General features: G+C 37.2%; 1 protein-coding gene across 9 annotated transcripts in view; it reads right to left on the bottom strand.

The window, feature by feature from the left end:
• Positions 1 to 19,513, bottom strand: part of LOC134205632 (solute carrier family 41 member 1) — a 282,172-nt gene that overhangs the window by 167,192 nt on the left and 95,467 nt on the right. For 2 of the 9 annotated variants that reach the window (XM_062681058.1, XM_062681061.1), the window contains exon 1: positions 1,402 to 1,608. The exons of the other annotated variants lie outside the window; for them this stretch is intronic. Coding sequence is in view for 1 of the 2 variants with exons in the window: in XM_062681061.1 (XP_062537045.1) it covers positions 1,402 to 1,432 (31 nt within the window). In the remaining variant the exon portion in view is untranslated. Of the gene's footprint in view, positions 1 to 1,401; positions 1,609 to 19,513 lie in introns of those variants that run through there. 9 annotated transcript variants of the gene reach the window in all.

Below are 19,513 nucleotides of genomic sequence, written 5' to 3'. Positions count from 1 at the left end.
TAGCAACATAAAGATAGCCGTTATCATAATGGAGCTATAAAGTTCTCTCGTTAGATTCATATCGTTATAATCTTATACGTGCAATCCGGTCAAACCACTCTTCAACCACAGACAAACAAACGTAACAGCTTGAACATTTTTCTGGAAAATCCATCACCCAACTCCTCTACCACCATCTTGCGAGCATACTACACGAAACAATGCTAGAGTGCTTTGAAAATAGGTCGTATGTGCAAAAGAGAGTCTCTCTTTGGATCTATTCTCTTTCGATTATTACGAAACTATACAAAAGTTTACTTAGAATTTCTTGGCAGATATCCAAAGACAATAGCTTTGTATATCATGCTGAAGTGGAATCGTACATGCAAAACTAGCCGATTTATTAGCGAAAGAGAGCGTGATCAAAGAGAATCTCTCTTTTGCACATACGACCTATTCTCAAAGCAATCTAGAATGTTTCATATGACATTGTCACCAGAAGGCGCTAAAGTGAAATGTCAAACTCGAAGGATTCCGACGCTAGCGCCTCTAGTTGTGAAACGCTTAATCAATCAAATTCAAATTGTTCGTTAAAGTCATGGTCGATGGTATTTTCTATAGTGTTACGTCTGTTTGTCTGTGCTTCAACATTCAAATATTTGATTCCCCATTTTGACACTGGATTCCTCTAGTGGTTAAGGTTGTACTTGTTCTTCAAAGAATAATGAAAATTGAAGCAATTTTATAGACTATTGACAATGAGATGGCATTATGATCGCCTTAGTTCGCCACTGCTCTCACGTGGTATTCGCATCAACGGTTTTCCGCTTCTATACAATACCATAGTTCGGTACCGTTTTGACTCAAATCTCGAACATAGCTCATATTCCGGAAACTGGCGTTTAAGTGCCCTAAAACTAAAGTTTTCATCGGTTTTCCGTACTGAGGATCAAGGTTATAAACAAAACCAAGCTTCTATGGAGAAAATTACACGAATAAAGTCAAAATGGCCATTCAAATACGAGTGTTTGGAGTCATGTTCAAAATTTGAGTCAATACGGTAACTAACGGCGACCAAACAGCTGTTTTGTTTATCGCTCTGTCGGTCTCTGTATCCAAACACCAACAAAAACAAAAGTGTGTTTATCGTCGCGTACCCTAACTGTAGTGCGATAAACCTTGATGCGTATACAATATGTTTGCCACAGTTTTGCCCATACACACATGTGCACTAGTGCCAACATACGTGATGTGTCGCGTTTTTTCATAAAGACAAACAATGAGTATTTTTAATTACAGTTTGCACGCTCTTCAACTGAACACAGCAAAATTTGTGATTTGTAATTAGTAGTGACGTTTTGAGTGGCATTTGCCATTTATATCACCATAAGCTAATAGTATAGAGAAAATTGAATTTCTTACGCTTCTTTGCTCTTCTTCGGCGAGTTTCCATCGTTGCGGAGGGGTTGGATTCACAGATTTATTATGTTGAGTTAATAAAGTGCACCAATCGTAAGACCGTTCGAATGAAGAAAATGAATGAAACACACCAAGAACAGTTCCGCACAAGAAACCAGTCCACGTCGCGCGCGACTTTTACTGAACCCCGGATGGCACTCTTAGCTCGTAGTATACTACTTCGTCGCTAACCAAAAGCGCGATGGTATATAGGAGCCAGTGCTGCTCTGAGTCAGAGTCGCCCGAATCTGCAATCTCTTCCGATCGCTTTTAACGTTGCAATCGGCGAGCAGATCCGTATGTCGTGGGCTTGAACAGTGTTCTGGTTTGCAGAGACCCGACTGTAGCGAGAGAACAGAATGGGGACAAATTATGTTGGCATACTATAAAGAGAAGACCTAGGTGGCATCCGAATTTCCGTCCGCCAAGTTTATTCTTCTTCTTTCGTTCGTCTTTTTTGGTGTTACATGCCCACTAGGTTCATCAAGCACTGTTACTATACTTGTATTCGTATATCATGAGGCAAACAAGGGGGGGCCCTCCTTAGCCGTGCGGTAAGACGCGCGGCTACAAAGCAAGACCATGCTGAGGGTGGCTGGGTTCGATTCCCGGTGCCGGTCTAGGCAATTTTCGGATTGGAAATTGTCTCGACTTCCCTGGGCATAAAAGTATCATCGTGTTAGCCTCATGATATACGAATGCTGAAATGGTAACTTGGCTTAGAAACCTCGCAGTTAATAACTGTGGAAGTGCTTAATGAACACTAAGCTGCGAGGCGGCAATGTCCCAGTGGGGGATGTAATGCCAACGAAGAAGAAGAAGAAGAGAAACATGATTATACTTTGTGCTTGTGTGCAAGATCATAATCTTAAAAAAATCTGTTTAAAATCTTGGCACATACTAATTTCCCCGTCTTTTTTTTGTGTAAAAATCTAACAGTGGTGTGGTATGGAGTAAGATTTACCATGGCCAGATTGCTAGTATCAGGCAAAATTGAATCCACTAAATATCTTTCACATTATCCAACTCCGTGTTACTAAGTCGGAGCATCTCGTTAAGAAAGTACTGCATTACCATTACCTCTCTCTTCCTAATTGAGGTAAAGATGGACAGTAATACGTAATACTTATTTATCCTGTTGTCATTTTCGTCTAAGATTGAAATCATGGATTTAACTCACCATGAGTGTCCAATCTACGAAGTGTACTTGCTTTTCTAAGAACCTAATAGTTTTGTATATATCTGTGATGAAGAATAGAACTTATTTACAGTATTCAATTGAGAGGGTCAAACGTGAAGGGTTTAAGTGACAAAAATTTAGTTTCGAGAAAAATGATTGCAATGTTTTTAAAAATTTTTTCGCTCCATACAATTTGTACAATAGCTTAAAAATATACAAGTTTTCTGTGAATTTTCACATTTATTACAAACAACGTACGAACTATATCAACATATTGCCGCAAAGCTCTAAAACTAAAGCATTTTTCGCTGTAGTCATAATGTCACTTACATCCCCTCAATTACAATTAATAATTTCTATAAATAAAAATGATTCGTGATTTGCTTTGTCAAGGTTTCAAACTTCCAAATTCAATTCACGATGGAAATAGAAATAGCTTGCAATCAGATTAACGTTAAAATCGCAAAGTTTAACAGCAACAATCTGAACTAGGGTACATTCTGCTAGTATTTAAGAAACTCAACATAATATGTCATTCAATGTGTTTTGTATCATCAAGCACACCTCGAGAGGTTTCTCTCTTTCGTTTGTTTTCATTGCACTTCACATGACTTTTTTCTCATCGCCGTTTCATTGTGATTGTGTGTAGCCTTTTTACCCGGTGAGAGCTAATTCCTGACCTAAAGTCATCTGGGCTTGATGTGCATTGCACCATCACCATCTTCTCAGGTAATGCTGTTTCTGAATTGGGTGAAGATTTGCCAACCAATTGTTGTTCCATTGCATTCGATGTACTCGAACTCATTCTGTTTAATGTATCGAGCATTTGAGAAATTTAATTTTCGCAATGCGACACTCACAATTTGAAGTGAACCATGCGATATAATCAAACTGACCAATTTATCAGCAATTAATACCATGAAACAGCAACGACCAGCAACAAACCTGCGATGTCGTGGCGGCACCATATTTTTAGCTAGTGCCACGTTCTTCCCAGTTTTCAAACTCATACAAGGGAATTGCGCGATTACACTGCCGCAATTTGATGATTGCACTTTGACTTTAGGTAGAGCGGTTCAAAATTCAATTTCATTACCATTTTGTGTACATATAGATAAAACTAAACATGCGTTTACAAGTAATACAATGAAATTCCTACTACTGAAACATTTATTTCATTCAATTGAAATAAAAATTCTATCAACCCAATATAAATTATATTTTTAAGAGGAGTAAGACCCACCGGTATAATGTTTTACGATTTTTTTCATTCAATTGAAATAAAAATTCTATCAACCCAATATAAATTATATTTTTAAGAGGAGTAAGACCCACCGTTATAATGTTTTACGAAGCATCGGCTTTTACATGAATTTTGATCGTATTTTTAATTGTGTGACCTCAATTTATCACCAAAATCAATGCAACATACTCTTAAAAATCAAATCAACGCAAAGACAAATCAAATACGGTAGTCATTTTTTATGAGCGCAAAACTTATAAAATGGATATTATTTGATTACAAAATTCTTAGTAACCTGTTTTTGTTTCAATATATATATATATATATATATATATATATATATATATATATATATATATATATATATATATATATATATATATATATATATATATATATATATATATATATATATATATATATATATATATATATATATATATATATATATATATATATTTCGAGAAAGTAATTACAAAAATATGCTTTTTTGTGTTTCTTGTGAAGGCTATGAATTTCACTTTTAATACTGGTGTTAAAATCCAATCAACATAGCTCGATGAATTCAAGTAATATTTCTAATCAATGTATTATGTAGTTCAAAAACAGAATATTGGTCTTATCTTTGTGGAAAATTATTTAAGCTTTTTCAGTGGAATGTCTTCACCTGTCCAAGACGAGTTTAGTACTTTCCATTTAATTCCATTACGTTTTGTTATTTTTACAGATACGTATTTCGACCGCATACGTATTTCAGTGTCTCGTACTTGACAAGTACTCGTCAAATACAAGACACTGAAGACGGCCTCACAGTTGAGGTCGAAATATGTATCTGTAAAGATAACAAAACGTAGTGGAATTAAATGGAAAGTACTAAACTCGTCTTAGACAACCCATATTTGTATTATTTTGCTAAAAAGTTATATTGCAGTCAAATTTGTGCGAGTTCGAAACTTAATTCTGTCAAACAAGATATATATTAGAACTCTTCATGTTTTTAAAAAGTATCAAAAATTCAATCGGATATCCCAGCATCACAATTCTTATGCTAAAATAAGTCTCCTGTCAAATTTTCAGCTAATTCGGATAAAATTTCGAGGTGGCTCAAGTTGATTTAGTGTTTTTGGGCTATTTTCAATTTTGGAAAAAATCTAACAAGAGATATAAACGTCGAAAACTATCGCAACAACCTCTATACGAAAGCTTTTGGTGTGCTCTACAAGTCTTGTGAACATTGCGATTCGTTCCGTTCACGTTTTGTCCATGTTAAAGTGATTTTCAAGCTTTTAAGTGCATAAAAATACTGTTTCCCCCAAAAGTCGTTGTTCTACAAAATTCTTGAGTTTATGACAAATGATTGTTAATTTATTATTTATGCATCGATAGACAAGAAAGCCTTCAATAACCATGGAAGTGGTTTTAGAAGGTTTAAAGTTGAAAGGCGAAACAAGTTACATTATAAATGTAGAGCCAAACAATAAAAATAAACTCTAAAACAAAGTATCGACTATAAATGGTTTGCTCACGATATTTTTTCATTTAATCGAATTTCCATATCAAATAATCGTGGACGCGTTCTAATTAAAGAAGATTGCTGACTGTATTGCTGATTTTATCGGTCGCATGTGTAGTAGGTATCTAGTATCATAAATAAGCTGGAAATGGGATGCTGCTTGCGTGTGAAACGCGCTTTTATTTGAGAGAATGATTTTGATTCACTCAAGAAAACCTCTTGCAGGTTTGATAATGTTCGCCCGATTCTTGAAACTTTCCATTCGAATAATGTCACGGAGTCAAACTGCCTGACTAGTAAGTATCAAGAAACTAAGGATTGTTGGAGGATTATTTTGAAAGATGTGAAAAATATCTTGCATAAAAATATTGACTGCATATTGCATAACATACCTAGTTTTAAGTCAGTATGAAACTACTTAAATTTATTTAGCTTTTCCGGTCTTATCATTGACCAGAAGATGTATTTAATTTAATTATAAGCCATAATATGGGCTTTATTTACCACAATGATGTTGACAATCCAGAAATTTCCCAATTTCCATTGAAACTATTGATTATCAGCGTTAAACTATTGAAAATTTCAATTCTTTCCAAACCCAGTAAATATTTCAGAATCATGCATTCCCAACACGAACATCAGTTTGATGTAAGTTACGGGCCTCTGTCCCAGAATGCGACAAGATGGAGGTGGCCGATTCCAAATGCGCCAAATGTGGCGACAAACATCGGGCTACAACCAAGAACTGTCCAAACAAGGCGGAGTTCCTGGAGTTGAAGCTCCAGCACCACTGGCTCCATGCTCCAGCGAATGGCCCCCGCTCCCTACTCCTGGATTCCCTCAACAGCCGGAGAACAAAACTTTCCCACCGGAAGAATCTGCTCCGCTCTACACCCTGTTGCAACTGATGCCGATCTTCTCGCAGCTCGCCACTTAAAAGGCGTTCTGAAGATGCATTTATTTGGACCCCGTAGATCGATGACAAGTCTGATATCCGACTTTCCTTTAGGGATCACTAGCAATGATGAGCAGAAACTTTTATCCATTACCTTAGTTACCTTTTCAATTATACCAGTATCTCTTAAGTCTTCGAGTTTTTGGCTTGTCAACTCTTCGAAAGCTGCTGGAATATGAGTATAAACGTTTCTGGAAGGTGGCATGGTTTTGTCATAATTCAAAGCCATCGCCGGAATATTGAACTTTGGAAATTCTTTCCGAGGTTCCGCTTATATGGCATTCAGTTTGAATTCGCATCTCCAGTCTGAGCTTGTGTTTCCTTGGACAGGGGCCTCCAGGCCAATTCGCAACAAACTATATCGTACAGCAGTATTGAAACCAAGAAGTGCCTTCGTTTCGCGCACTACGTAGAACTTCTCAGTATTTACAGGTTTTTCATCGGAAACATAGAGCTCACCTGAGAATGTAGCTAAGACATCTATATTTCCCTGTGTAGCATATGCTCGTAATACCTTGTCCGATTGATACTGAAGTTCGTGCAAATTTCGTTTCGCGGTATCATTTTGTAGAATGGCGTTGAAGTACTCCGGTGTAATCGTATTCACCTGCGCACCTGAGTCTATGAAGAAACGGACTCTTATTCCAGCGACGTCTGCAACGACGTATGCTGCCTTATCGTCTGGTACATAAGATCCGATCATACCAATGACTGTCTTCTCTTGATCAGTAGGTAGATTTTGAGATTCCTGAAACAATATCACCATGATAATAAAACTTCATTTTTCTATTACTTATGCATAGTTTTCTCTCTTTTTATTATTATTATTATTGTTATTCTAGTTCATTTTGAAGCAAAATTGAAAGAATTATAGTTTCGAAAATTTAAACACTTTCAACATCGGTTATCTTCGAATGGTCTGAATCTTCTTCTGTCTTCTGCACAGCCGCGATTTTCGTTGGTGGTTCCGTTTCATTTTCCATCCAGCCTCGTTTGCGTGTTCCTTGTTTTACCTGTGTCGAGCAGGCTCGAGCAATATACCCTCGACGGTTACAGCTGCGACATATCTTATCAGCATGATGGCATTCTTCTGACGTGTGGTACGCACTCAACCGCCAACATGACTCAGCAAGCCTTTGATTCCTCTCAGGCCCACGAACGAAAGATCCACTACCGCAGCGGCTACTAAATCCTCTTGGCATTTCGTATGGACCCCGACGCTGCTGTACGAATTCATGTGAGCGGTGTGCACCAGTAGCAGTGCCGGTGGCCGGCTGCTGCTGGTATAGTCTGCGATAGTCATTTTCATTTTCTAGCTCAACCTCTCGAATACGCACTTGGTCAACCAATTCGTTCAAGGATCCTCCATCCGTAAGAACTCGGTGAGAGAAAGTTCTAACACGGCTATCCGTCGATCCTCTGGTAACTGTTCGAGAAATGGCTTCGAATTCTTCATCTGATCTGTAATTGCATAGCCTTGCCACCGCTGCCACCCGTTTCACGAATTGGATGTTCATTTCTCCCTTTCTTTGAACCATATTGGCTAGCTTTCTTCGTTGTGACAACATGTATGCTCTTGATTCAAAGTACGCGTCCAACCGAGCAATCGCGGAAACTGTTTCTCATCCGGTATCCCTGGATTAGATGATGTGCCGACAAGCAACTCAAGCAGCAATGGGCCTGCCTTGATGCGAAATATATTGATCCTCGTTGGCTCATCAACTCCTTGTATGAGGTCCATGGAGGCGTTCAGAACGTATGAGGTCCATGAAGGCGTTCACCTGCTGTCGGAACACACTCTGGAATATTGAGACTGCTCAGTGACATGTTGTTCATTGTCATGAGCAATGTCTCATTATCTGTAGTGAGCTCCTCCCGTATCGTGCTTGATCTAGCTTGGCAAAATTCATTCTCTTCCTTATCCCGATCCGCCAGGATCCGACTTAATTCTTCCTTCTCCAAACGAGTCATCCCCAACTCTGCTTTCACTTTGGTCAATTCTTCCGATACTTTTTTGGCTGCACTTCGTTTTACTATCCTGTAGAAGAAAATAAAACCTTCTTTAGTCCTGGTATCTACTTAATTATTGCAATGAACCACCGCCATTCCTATCGGAGTTCATTAAAATCGACCACCGCCTTTTCAATCGAAGTCTAAAGAATTATCGACACCCGCCTTTCTAATCGGTGTCTCAAAATATCCAACTCCGTTTTTTCAATCGGAGTTCCATTGTTGCAGACATCCGCCTTTCCAATCAGAGTCTATTATTCGCTAACCACCGCCTTTTCAATCGGGGTCGATTTTAAGGATATCAAATTTCCTTTAGTTTTTTTTTCTTTTACTTGATAAATTTCTCTGGAGACTGTGTGCTGCTACCAGACGCGCCATTGTCGTAGCCGGGGGTCATACTGACACTGGTTATCCGCCGGTTGCTTTTGTTACTGCTACCGGACTCCGAATGTTCCTCTCTTCTGCGATGAAACCAGACAGTGTAGTTTGTATGGCTAAATCTTCCTCTGTAACCTTGGCCCTGAAAAGGGCCGTTTGATTCCGATGCTGCTGCGCTTCCTGGTTAGATGCTAATATTCCGCGCTGCTACCACTGGCAAACGTCGAGTGTGTAGGTGTTGGTTTTCACCACCGCTGATGCGCTGATGTCAAAGTGTGACAACGAATGAATCTCGCCGACGGATACCAACGCTATATGTATATCCTCTTTTCCTCCTCTTCTGCGACGGTACTCTGCTAGCGCTGCTGCCGATGATGTCCGAATGATGACGAGCGCGTCGGGTCCAATCCACTGCAGTTATGGCTGACTTCTGATGTCTGTCACGTCTGACTGATGAATCAACAATCCAAGCGAATGTCATTGCTTTTATAGCTGAATGCTCAAGTCAGCCGACCAATCAGAAACAGCGAAGGGGAAAACATCGAGAAGAAACAGTTCCACATTTTTTTCTTTTCTCTTCTTCATTTTTTCAAAAGGCCTTTTTGCTTAATAGGGTTATAAGGTGCTTCTAAGACTTCGAATAATAGGATTACAAAATGAATTATATCTTTCCATTTTGATTTTCAATGAAGATAAACACATTAAAAGCTTTTGTTGTGAATACATTCATTACGATCGCTCTTTAATACTAAATTCAGGTCCACCATTATGTTTGGAAGAGTTTAGAGTAATTTTTCCAAAGTAAAACCGCTAGTGATTAGCAAATTCATGGCGTTCAGTTAATTTGTTTTTGAGTTATGTGCTGTTACAAGAGAAAGGCGATTTGAGATGAACTTTCATCAAAACATAATCGCTTGGCGTCAGTAGCGAAAAATGTCGATCCGAGCGGCCGTCTTCAGCTAATGGTTGCCCCGAAAATTCATTCACTATGGTGTCCTCTGCAGAGCATAAAATAATCACTTTCATGAAGCACATTCACTCCGACTTTTGACATTCGTGTTTTGATTATTAAAAACATAGAATGACTTACTCAGTTTACTTCTTCATAAATCCAATCAATTGATTACCACTGAGTATGGTAACTGCGCGCGAAAAAAACAAAATTAGCCTTGATTACATTGACATTTGGCGCTAAAAATACCCCTCAATTGAACGCCGGGATTAGATCTATGCGTGTATTTATTGAAATCATCAAAAATGTGTTCAGTTTTACGATTATTTAATAATTTGTAATATTCAAATAAATACTCACTGACCCATATTCATTCTGAAAATTGACGGTGCAGAGCCGAATATGAATATGTTTAGAAGTGAAGTGACAAAGAAGGCCGATGGGCTTCATAAAAAATAATCGAATATTTACAGCTCTGGTCGTCTGTCGTCGGAGAAAAGTGAAATTTTCCCGAAAGGTATAATATTGTATTCCTGTGAATCTTTTTCAACTTAAATATGTACTTGTAAGGACATTTCATCTACAGCTTTTATCGCAGTAGCTAACTTTAATACAATAGTACCGTTTATGCAGTAGCGGATTTTACACGAGAAATTGTTTTTTCGCCAAAGCATTCTACCAGAAAATATTCTAACCTGTTTTTCCAAATGATCATAAGTCGACCCATTCTGGAATTTTGATCTTAGCATTAGCATTTAACTTTTCGCACAAATTCGTAGGTGGTACAAACCAAGACTATTGTATACTGCCGCGAACCGCCAGTCGAGCACATCTGTATATGGCGTCCATATCAATATGTGCTCCACTTGCGGTTAGCGGCAGTATAAGAGTAGCATCACTTTCATCCGTTACTACAGATATTGATTTGGGACTAATTTTGATTTTATGTATTTATGCCCGAGGTTCATTGTTCACATAACTTGCCTTAGCAAATAACGAAGAGGTTCTGAGAAAAAAAACCCTTTTTGGGATTCTGAGCAACATTCGCTCGAGATTCTAAGAAGCACACACGCAGAATTCTGAGCTAAATTCATTAGAGATTCTAACCAGAATCCGTCTGGAATTCTGAACAGAATCTGTTTGGTATTTTAAACAGAATCTGTTTAAGAATCTGAAAAGAATCCGCTCGTGATTTTGAACAGAATCCATTTGGAATCCTAAAAACAATCCGTTCGTGATTCTGAACAGAATTTTGGTCGAGGTTCGAATCAGAATCCTTTTGGAAGTTTGTTTGGAATTCTGGATAGAGCCGCTTAGGATTATGAAATGAATCTGTTTGAGATTCTGAGCATAATCCATTGGGGATTCTGAACCCATTCCGTTTGGAATTCTGGACAGGATCTGTTTGAAGGTTCTGAGCAAAATATGTTAGCGATTCTGAAAAGAATTCGGATGGTTTTCTGTACAGAATCCATTTGGGATTGTGAATAGAATACGTTCATTATGATGAACAAAATCTGCATGGATAAAATCTTGATTTCGTTAAATATTTGTTAGGGTAGACATAAAGTTGATAGTCAACGTATTGTGGAGATAATAATGCAGGAATATTTCATTTCAATTTCGGTATATCCTAACTTATTCCGAAAATTAAAAACATTCTTATTACGGAGCATGTAATAACGTTTTTTTTCCTGTAGTTCAACCATTAGCTTCTTCAAATCAAATACAAATTTGGTATTATCAAAACCCCGGGGCGATAACATCGTAGTATATTTGTTATTGATCTACATTACATCTATGTATGGAGGTATAAATTTCATGAGTCATAATGATAAAACTATTCACGATATATTAATCGTGCCGCAACATCATAATGAAGTGAACTGACAAGTTCCCGAGTACACCGAAATATTGCGAACGATATAAAGCTTTGCCTACCATATAATGCTTATTAATAGGCCACATGTAGTGTATTTTCAGAAATCCTTCGCGGGCTGCAGTAAAAGGCTTAGAGGGCCACATTAGTCCGGGCCGATCTTTGGGAATTACTGTCATAGATGGTACGCAGCACTATTCTACAGTTACCAAGAACGGCAGAAGTATTGCAAACGGATGGATTCAACGGCAACATACCCGGTAACGAATAAAGGACAACGGTTAGATGGTCGGATCTTGAAACGTGAGAACTTTGAATGAACCCGTACGTGTTGGGGTCCTGGCTGCAGAAGATTGGCGTGAGCGTGGTAGTGATACAGGAAATACGTTGGCCCAAAACCGGAGAACGTGAAGTTCGAGCTGTTCACTTCGTTCAAGTACCACATCTACCATAGTGTTGTGACAGAGCAGAACGTGAAGTTAGGCTAAAGTTGATTGGGAAGCAGATGAATTGAGTTATCTGGTGGAAGCCGGTTAACAACCGCATTTGCGTATTGATAATGAAGGGCAAATTCTACAACTACAACCTGATCAGCATCTATACCCCAACGAGCGATCAGCCTGGTGACGTGGAAGGATGCGGTCTACGAGACCCTTTATAAGGCCTACGGAGATTTCCCAGCACAATCAAGCTGCTGGGAATTTTTCGTAAACTTGGAAGTGAGCAGCAGTGTCAATCGATCCACCACATTATTCAGAAAAACATGTGAGGGTGAAACCTCATATGACCGATCTATAAGAAAGGGCAAGAAGTCTTTCTTCTTCTTCTTCTTCTTCTTCTTTGATGGCTCTACATTCCAACTGGAACTTTGCTTTTCAACTTAGTATTCTATTAGCATTTCATCAGTTATTCTTATTTTTCATCAGTTATTGATTGAAAGCTTTTCTATGCTCGCCATTGCATGAGCATGTATCTTGCATGGCAAGTACAATGGATACACTATGCCCAGGGTGTCAAGAAAGTTTCCAACCCGAAAACATGCTAGACCGGACCGAGAATCGAACTCGCCATCTCCGGATTGGCAACCCTTAGCCTTTGCTCGCAAGGCTACTGGAGACCCCTAGGGCAAAGACTAGAGTGTGCCAATTACGGAGAGATCATTCTTCCAAGCACGCGTAATCTGTTCAACAGACTGAGACCGCTTCAGGAGTTCTTCCTCGGCACCAGGCAGGTTTTCATGAGGGCCGATCAACGATGGATCAGATGTTTAGCCTCCGGATGATTCTTGATAAATTCCGGGAGTACAACTGGCAGACTCACCATCTGAACATTGATTTCAAAGCAGCGTACGATTGAGAAGTGAAAAGAAATTAGCTGTGGCAGATAAAAGCTGAACATGGTTTTCGGGTGAAACTGATTAGACTGATACGTGCAACGCTTGATGGCTCGAAATCAAGTATTAGGGGCCATCCAGAAACCACGTGGTCATATTTTTGAAGATTTTCAACCCCCCCCTCCCCCCATGTGGCTTATCGTGGTCATTTGGCAGACCCCCCCCTCCCCCCCCTATGACCACGTGGTTTTTTTTTCAAGTACCAAAATTTAAAAACATATGTTTAAACCGATCAATTTTGAAGATGGACAATTTCAACTGATTCAAAATCAAACTAAACCCAGCATGGAAATTATAAATTTTTGAACATTTTGATGATGTTATCATGTTGTAATGTGTATCGGGTATTAGGATATCTAGAACTCGTACACCTTCGATGCATCAGGAGGATACAAAAAGATGTGGACTCGCGAATATTTTATAAAAATTTCGAGAAAAAATTTTAATGGTTTAGAAATGTTCCAAAATATCCCTATATTTTCAATTTCTTTAAAAAAAAAAATATCAGTGATTTTTGTTTAAATAGTTATAAAGTTCATCACATTCCTAAAAGTATTTGGGACCTTCCGTAGCTCTGGAGGTACTGGAAATTCTTAAGATATATTAACCTCAGCTATTAACCTGAACTCTTACAACAAAAAGTTTATCAGAGAATCACAAAGTTAATATGTAATCTTAGAGATGCAAATAAAACCTCCTACTGTTGTTTCTTTTGAGTAGCATTCCTGTAGAAATTCCAGTTTTGCTTTCAGACTCATCAAATTAGTTTACATTCCAATACAAATAGGTTTTTCTAAGAGCATACAAGTTTTATTCAGAATCTCAAAATTCTCTTCATTATGCCAAGATTCTATGATTCTAATCAGAACCGTAACACAATATCCTTTATATTCCTTTGCCTGAATTATACAGTTGTGTCTTAAAATGCAAGTTTTCATTTTAAATCTACAGTTCTTAATATCTTTGGGTTCCTTCTGATATTTTAGAATTTATTGTTATATTTTGGTAATTAACCCTTTCAGGACGATGTAAAAAGGATTTAACATACATATTTAGGGTTTTCCACTCGATCTTGCCAAAACTATTATAGGAAGAACTGAAAACTCGTATTTTTTTCGGGTGTCACAGGCCAAACTGCTCTGAAGTACATATCCTCGAAAGTATTAAAAATTATGTCAAGAAACAAAATGTCCTAAGCTGAGAATTCATCTACAAATATCTATGTTATCATAAGTCCTGAACGATGTATCCGTGTATCGCTAAGCATCCAAGCAGGTTCATTGAGCCGATGCGATTTCATTTGTTACTTTCACAAGCTATTACTTTCACAAGTTAATTTTCCACGAAAAAGATACAAAAATTCCATAAATAAATCAATATTAGAAATAAATAATAACAAAATTTTCCGCGAAATAAAAATTTTGCAATTGTTTATTGCTTATATTGATTTATTCATGAAAATTTTGTATTTTTTTGTTTGATTTCTGTATGGAAAATTCATATTTCATAATTGCAATTTTTGCTTTTACAAATGCTAGATAATTTATTATTGTTTTGTGGAAAATTTTCAACTGTTTATGGAAATTTTGCATTATTTGTTGTAATTCTATATTTATTTAATACTCATACCCTGATTTCTTTATTGACAATTTCCTATTTTATTATGGAAAATTTCTATTTTTTCTCTATTAAAGAGATTTTCAATCCAGAGCTGGCTCATCTCTCAAAATTTCTAATTCTTCATTGAAATTTTATTTTGATATCGACTCGTGGAAGCCACAATGCCATACTAAAAATATTTTCACGGTCACTCAGATGGTTCTTTCGAATAATTTTCCAAGGAACTTCTATTCCACATCTCAAATATGCTTCATTCAATGGTCCTTTCAGAAGGGACTCATAGAGGAATGAATGTATTATAGACCAATCATTATTTTGGAGTTTGGATCATTTGATTTATCCAATTAACCAACTTATGAATGATGCATGATATAATATCCCAGTGTTCGGAATGATTCAAGCATTTCAACTTAATTTGCATGCTCTTAGAATCGAAATCTTCCCAAGGTTTCGGATATCTGAGTTTCCAGGGTCAGTCAAATTTGAGCTCCCATATTTTTTCTGTAAAGCCAATATCTAGATGAACAATTTTACTGAAGAAAATGGTGGCCTAGCTCTCTTTTGTGATTTTATAGACAATCTAAAACGCTGGGAATATATGACCCATCCATCCTGAAAGGGTTAATATTGGAGTTCAATTTCAATCGTTATTATAACACTATTTTTAACCTAGATTGTTTTAGCAACTGGAGTTTTTTTTTTGGAACACTGCCACTTTTTTCATACCGCAGGAATCTCCTTAGTTCTAAGACCCTTTTATGAATTTAAGAAGCATTCTATTTAGAATTTCATGTTGATTTTTTAAAAGCCAGTGTCTCTATGTCATATTTTTTTTCATACGCACTACTAGAATTTTGTGCATTTAGAACATTTAGGTGCATTATTAAATGTTTCGATCAATTATCCTAATTGTTCAATATCATAAAAACCAGGCTTCTTAAGCCTGAATTATTGCCTACATTTATTGCTTGGATTAATTTTAAATTCCAAGATCTTCTAAATTTTCAAGAATAATTATTCTGGAGTTGCAAGGGAAATCCTTCAGAATATTGACAAGCCATTTTTTTCCGAAATTCTGTGGAAGAGTTCCGAAAAATATTCGGTAGAAATTTTGAAGAACTAGAAGAATCCGTAGAAGGATCCGAAATGCATATTTACGATGAAAATTTCATTAAACATCAAATTCCGAAGAATTTTCAGTATAAACTAGAAAATAAAATCCAGCTTACTTTTTTACAGAATCTCTAAAGATTTTTTTCAAAATCCAGGGCAACTTTAATTAATCTTCAAAGGAAATTCTTCAAAATTTCCAATGGATTTTTTTTTTCGTTTTCCAAAAGAAATTCTTAGACATTTTCAGCAGTTTTTTCAATTTCCAAAAGAAATTATTCGGAATATGCCAAAATATTTCCGATGGAAATTCCTAAGATTGTCCAGTAGAAAATCGAAAAAAGTTCATCTGAAACACCAATAATGAATTTCCCGAGGAAATTCCGATGTTTTTACAAGTGAAAATAACGAGAAAATTGTACTATTGAAGGAATTCCTTAAAAAATTAAATCAAAATTTTAAAGATTTTCTGATGTGAAAATTCCTTAAATTTCTTTATCATTTCCTGTGCATCTTTGCATGGTAAAGATTTAAAGCAATGTTTAGCTGAACCTACAAAGAAATGAAAATGACTTCCCGAAGAAGAATGAATTCCCGATGAAATCTTGAAAGAATTTATGGTACAAATTAAAAAAACAAGAACCTTGAGAATTCTAAAGATTTTTTTTTTGAAAATCCGAAGAATTTTTTGAAGATGATCCATAGACTCTTCCGTGGAAATTCTAAATAATGCCTCGAATGAAAAAATACTTGGAAAATTTTAAAAAATGTGATAGAATTCACAAAAAGCGTAAAAAAGTATTCCGAAAAATTTTCATTTCAAAATTCCAAATTTGAAAAAAAAATCCAAAAACAAAAAATTTACGGAACTATAAAAGTGTTTCATGTGGCATTGGCTGTTTAATATCTCTTGGAAATTCAGAAGATTTTTTCTTGAAAAATTTAGAAGTCTTCTTCTTCTATGGCTCTATATTCCAACTGTAAGTTGGTCTGCTTTTCAACTTAGTATATTCTATTAGCATTTCCTCAGTTATAAATTGAAAGCTTTTATATGACATCCATTGCACGATTATATATCTTGTGTAGCAAGTACGATGGATACACTATACCTAGGGTGTCGAGAATGTTTCCCACCCAAAAACATCTCACCTTTGCTCTCAAGGCTAACTGGAGCCTGAATATTTTCAAGTGCACTCCTTAATGTTCGAAAAACTTCTTTTGGAAATGAGGAAGAATTTCTGGTGAAGGTTCGGAAGAACTTGTCGAAGAAATTCATTAGAATGTAAAAAAAATATGAAAAAAAGAACATTTTTTTCAACCGAAAATTATATGTATTTCCCACGGGACTGTTTTAAATTTTCAGACAGAATTCACATGGATTTTTTTTCGGAATTTGCACTGAAGATGTTTTTTTTTTTTATTAACAATTTGTAGCAAAATTTCCAAGCAAAATTGTTCAGAGAGAATTGTTCTAAAATCATTTTGAATGCCAGCATTTTATCAGGATTATATAAAGTAATGTCAAAGTTTTTACAGAAAATTTCTTTACTGGATTTGTCCTGGATATCCACAAGAAATTCTTTTGAAGTTTTTTTCTTAAATTATTGTAAAAACATGAATATTTTTAAAATTTGTAGCTGCAGTCCGCTGATGCAAAAGTGTCGGCGGCGTGATGCCAAAAACCATCTGCGGCGGTGGCGCGGCGTGGCGGAATTTTTTTTTTTTTTATTTTCCCATTTTTTTTTACCAAATTTTTGTTGTGGAAATTGAGACTGAATCGCAACCTGTTTTTTCGTTTATTTTTTTATGGAAAAAGGATCTAAGGCCAAGATGGTCAAATAGCGCAGATATACATCGGCGTTACGACCGACGTTGCGTTACCGGTTTTTCTCGATGCACACCTACGTCTTTTTAACGCTGAGTTGAAAAGACGCTACTTGGGCATCGGCCCGAAGATGCGCTTTGCATTCAATGATTAAATAATTAAATTTTAATGATTTGTATCTTTTAGTTGAAGTTGTAAAAACGATACTTGGGCATCGGCCCTAAGATTCCTTTTGCGTTTGATTAAATCATTATATTTTAATGATTTGTATTTTTACACCGCTATTGTTATTCACCAAAAGTTTTTCGTGTAAAAAAAAACCACGTGGTTCGAGAGCAACACCCCCCCTCCCCCCATGTGGCTTATCGTGGTCATTTTCCAAACCCCCCCCCCCTATATGACCACGTGGTTTCTGGACGGCCCCTTAGGATTGCAGATGAACTGCCAACCGCGTTTGTGATTCTAGATGGATTGAAGCAGGGCATCGCACTTTCCAATTTTTTGTTCAACTTCAATATTGCACTAGAGGGCGCGATTATGGAATTTGACATGCAGAGGAACGGCACTAACATGACATGGCTGCATATGCTCCTGGGCTTTGAGGAGAACATTGACCTCATTGGAATTGATCGCAGGTCAGTAGTGGAGACTTTTGTCCCACCGAGAAGGGAAACGACAAGGATAGAATAAGTATTAAAGTGCAAGAAAATTTGGACGAACGAAAGAGTTTTCCGATCGAGAGCCTCCATCGACGCGTCGGTGTGTATCTGAAGGAAACTAGAATAAGGTGTAAGGTGTATCGAATCGCGAGCTGTATCAAGGGTACAAAGAAGAAAATATTGTGAATCGTACTTCAGAGGGCTGGTCACTTAGTGCGAATGTCGGAAACAATATTCAAGAGAAAATCGGATATAGGCCGGTGTCTTCGTGAGAGACCACTATCACGCTGGCTGCACGCGGTAGAATCGGCCCAAGATCGACGATTATGATGCCAGGAATAGCACAAGCAGCACAAATTGTTTCATTACAGAATGTTTCACTGGCCAGCAACTATCCAGATATAACGCTTTTGCAATCTAAAAAGCGCAAGGGATGGAGCCTATGGAAACATCCCTCGATTTTTGGATCTTGTGATTGATAGTCCTCAACTCTACCACAACACCATTCAACACTTCGAAGAGACTGCATGTAAACTCACCAAAAAAACCATACGATTCTGAAGTTTCGCACTCGGGTTCCCCGTAACTTGATTGCACTATTACCGGAATTAATTGTAAGTTTCAAAAAAACGTTGAGCGATGCTAAATCAAGCACAGTTATTAACCGCGAGGTTTCTAAGCCAAGGCACCATTTTTGCATTCGTATATCATGAGGCTAACACGATGATTCTTCAATGCACAGGGAAGTTGAGACAATTTCCAAACTGAAAATTACCTAGACCGGCACCGGGAATCGAACCCAGCCACCCTCAGCATTGTCTTGCTTTATAGTCGCGCATCTTATCGCTAGGCTAAGAAGGGCCCCTTTCATTGGACAATATACTGATTTCAAAACTTCTGTGGAAAAAAAATCACTTTTTTAGCCTTATGCTTATCCGATTTTCACACAACAAGTAAGTACTAAGGATTGATTAGAAACTCAACAATGATTTTAAACATATTCGAAAAATGGGACCTCATCACCTATTAGTGATATTTAAAACTTTTATTATATGCTTTCCAATTATTCAAACGCACGAGAAGGGCATCGATCAGCGATAGGTAGAATAATCAAAGTTTTTAAATTATTCTCGTTGAGAGTTGAGATAAATGGGAATCACGTGAACTAAGACCAGTCAGCCAGCCAGACCAGACAGGAAGAGCTCAGCTTTCAGTAAGAACGAGACAAGAGCCAATCTTAACCGCAATAAGGGTCATTCACTTGGAACATCGTATGTCTTTTTTTACTAGTTTGCAATGTGCGTCCCTCTGGGTTCTGTGATATGAAGTGTTTGTGTTGCATTTAAAGTATTTTGAAGC

This window comes from Armigeres subalbatus, chromosome 1 (genome assembly GCF_024139115.2).
Source record: "Armigeres subalbatus isolate Guangzhou_Male chromosome 1, GZ_Asu_2, whole genome shotgun sequence".
Lineage (NCBI taxonomy): Eukaryota > Metazoa > Arthropoda > Insecta > Diptera > Culicidae > Armigeres > Armigeres subalbatus.
The sequence above is the reverse complement of the archived record's forward strand: the minus strand, read 5'-3'. Positions and strand labels throughout refer to the sequence as shown.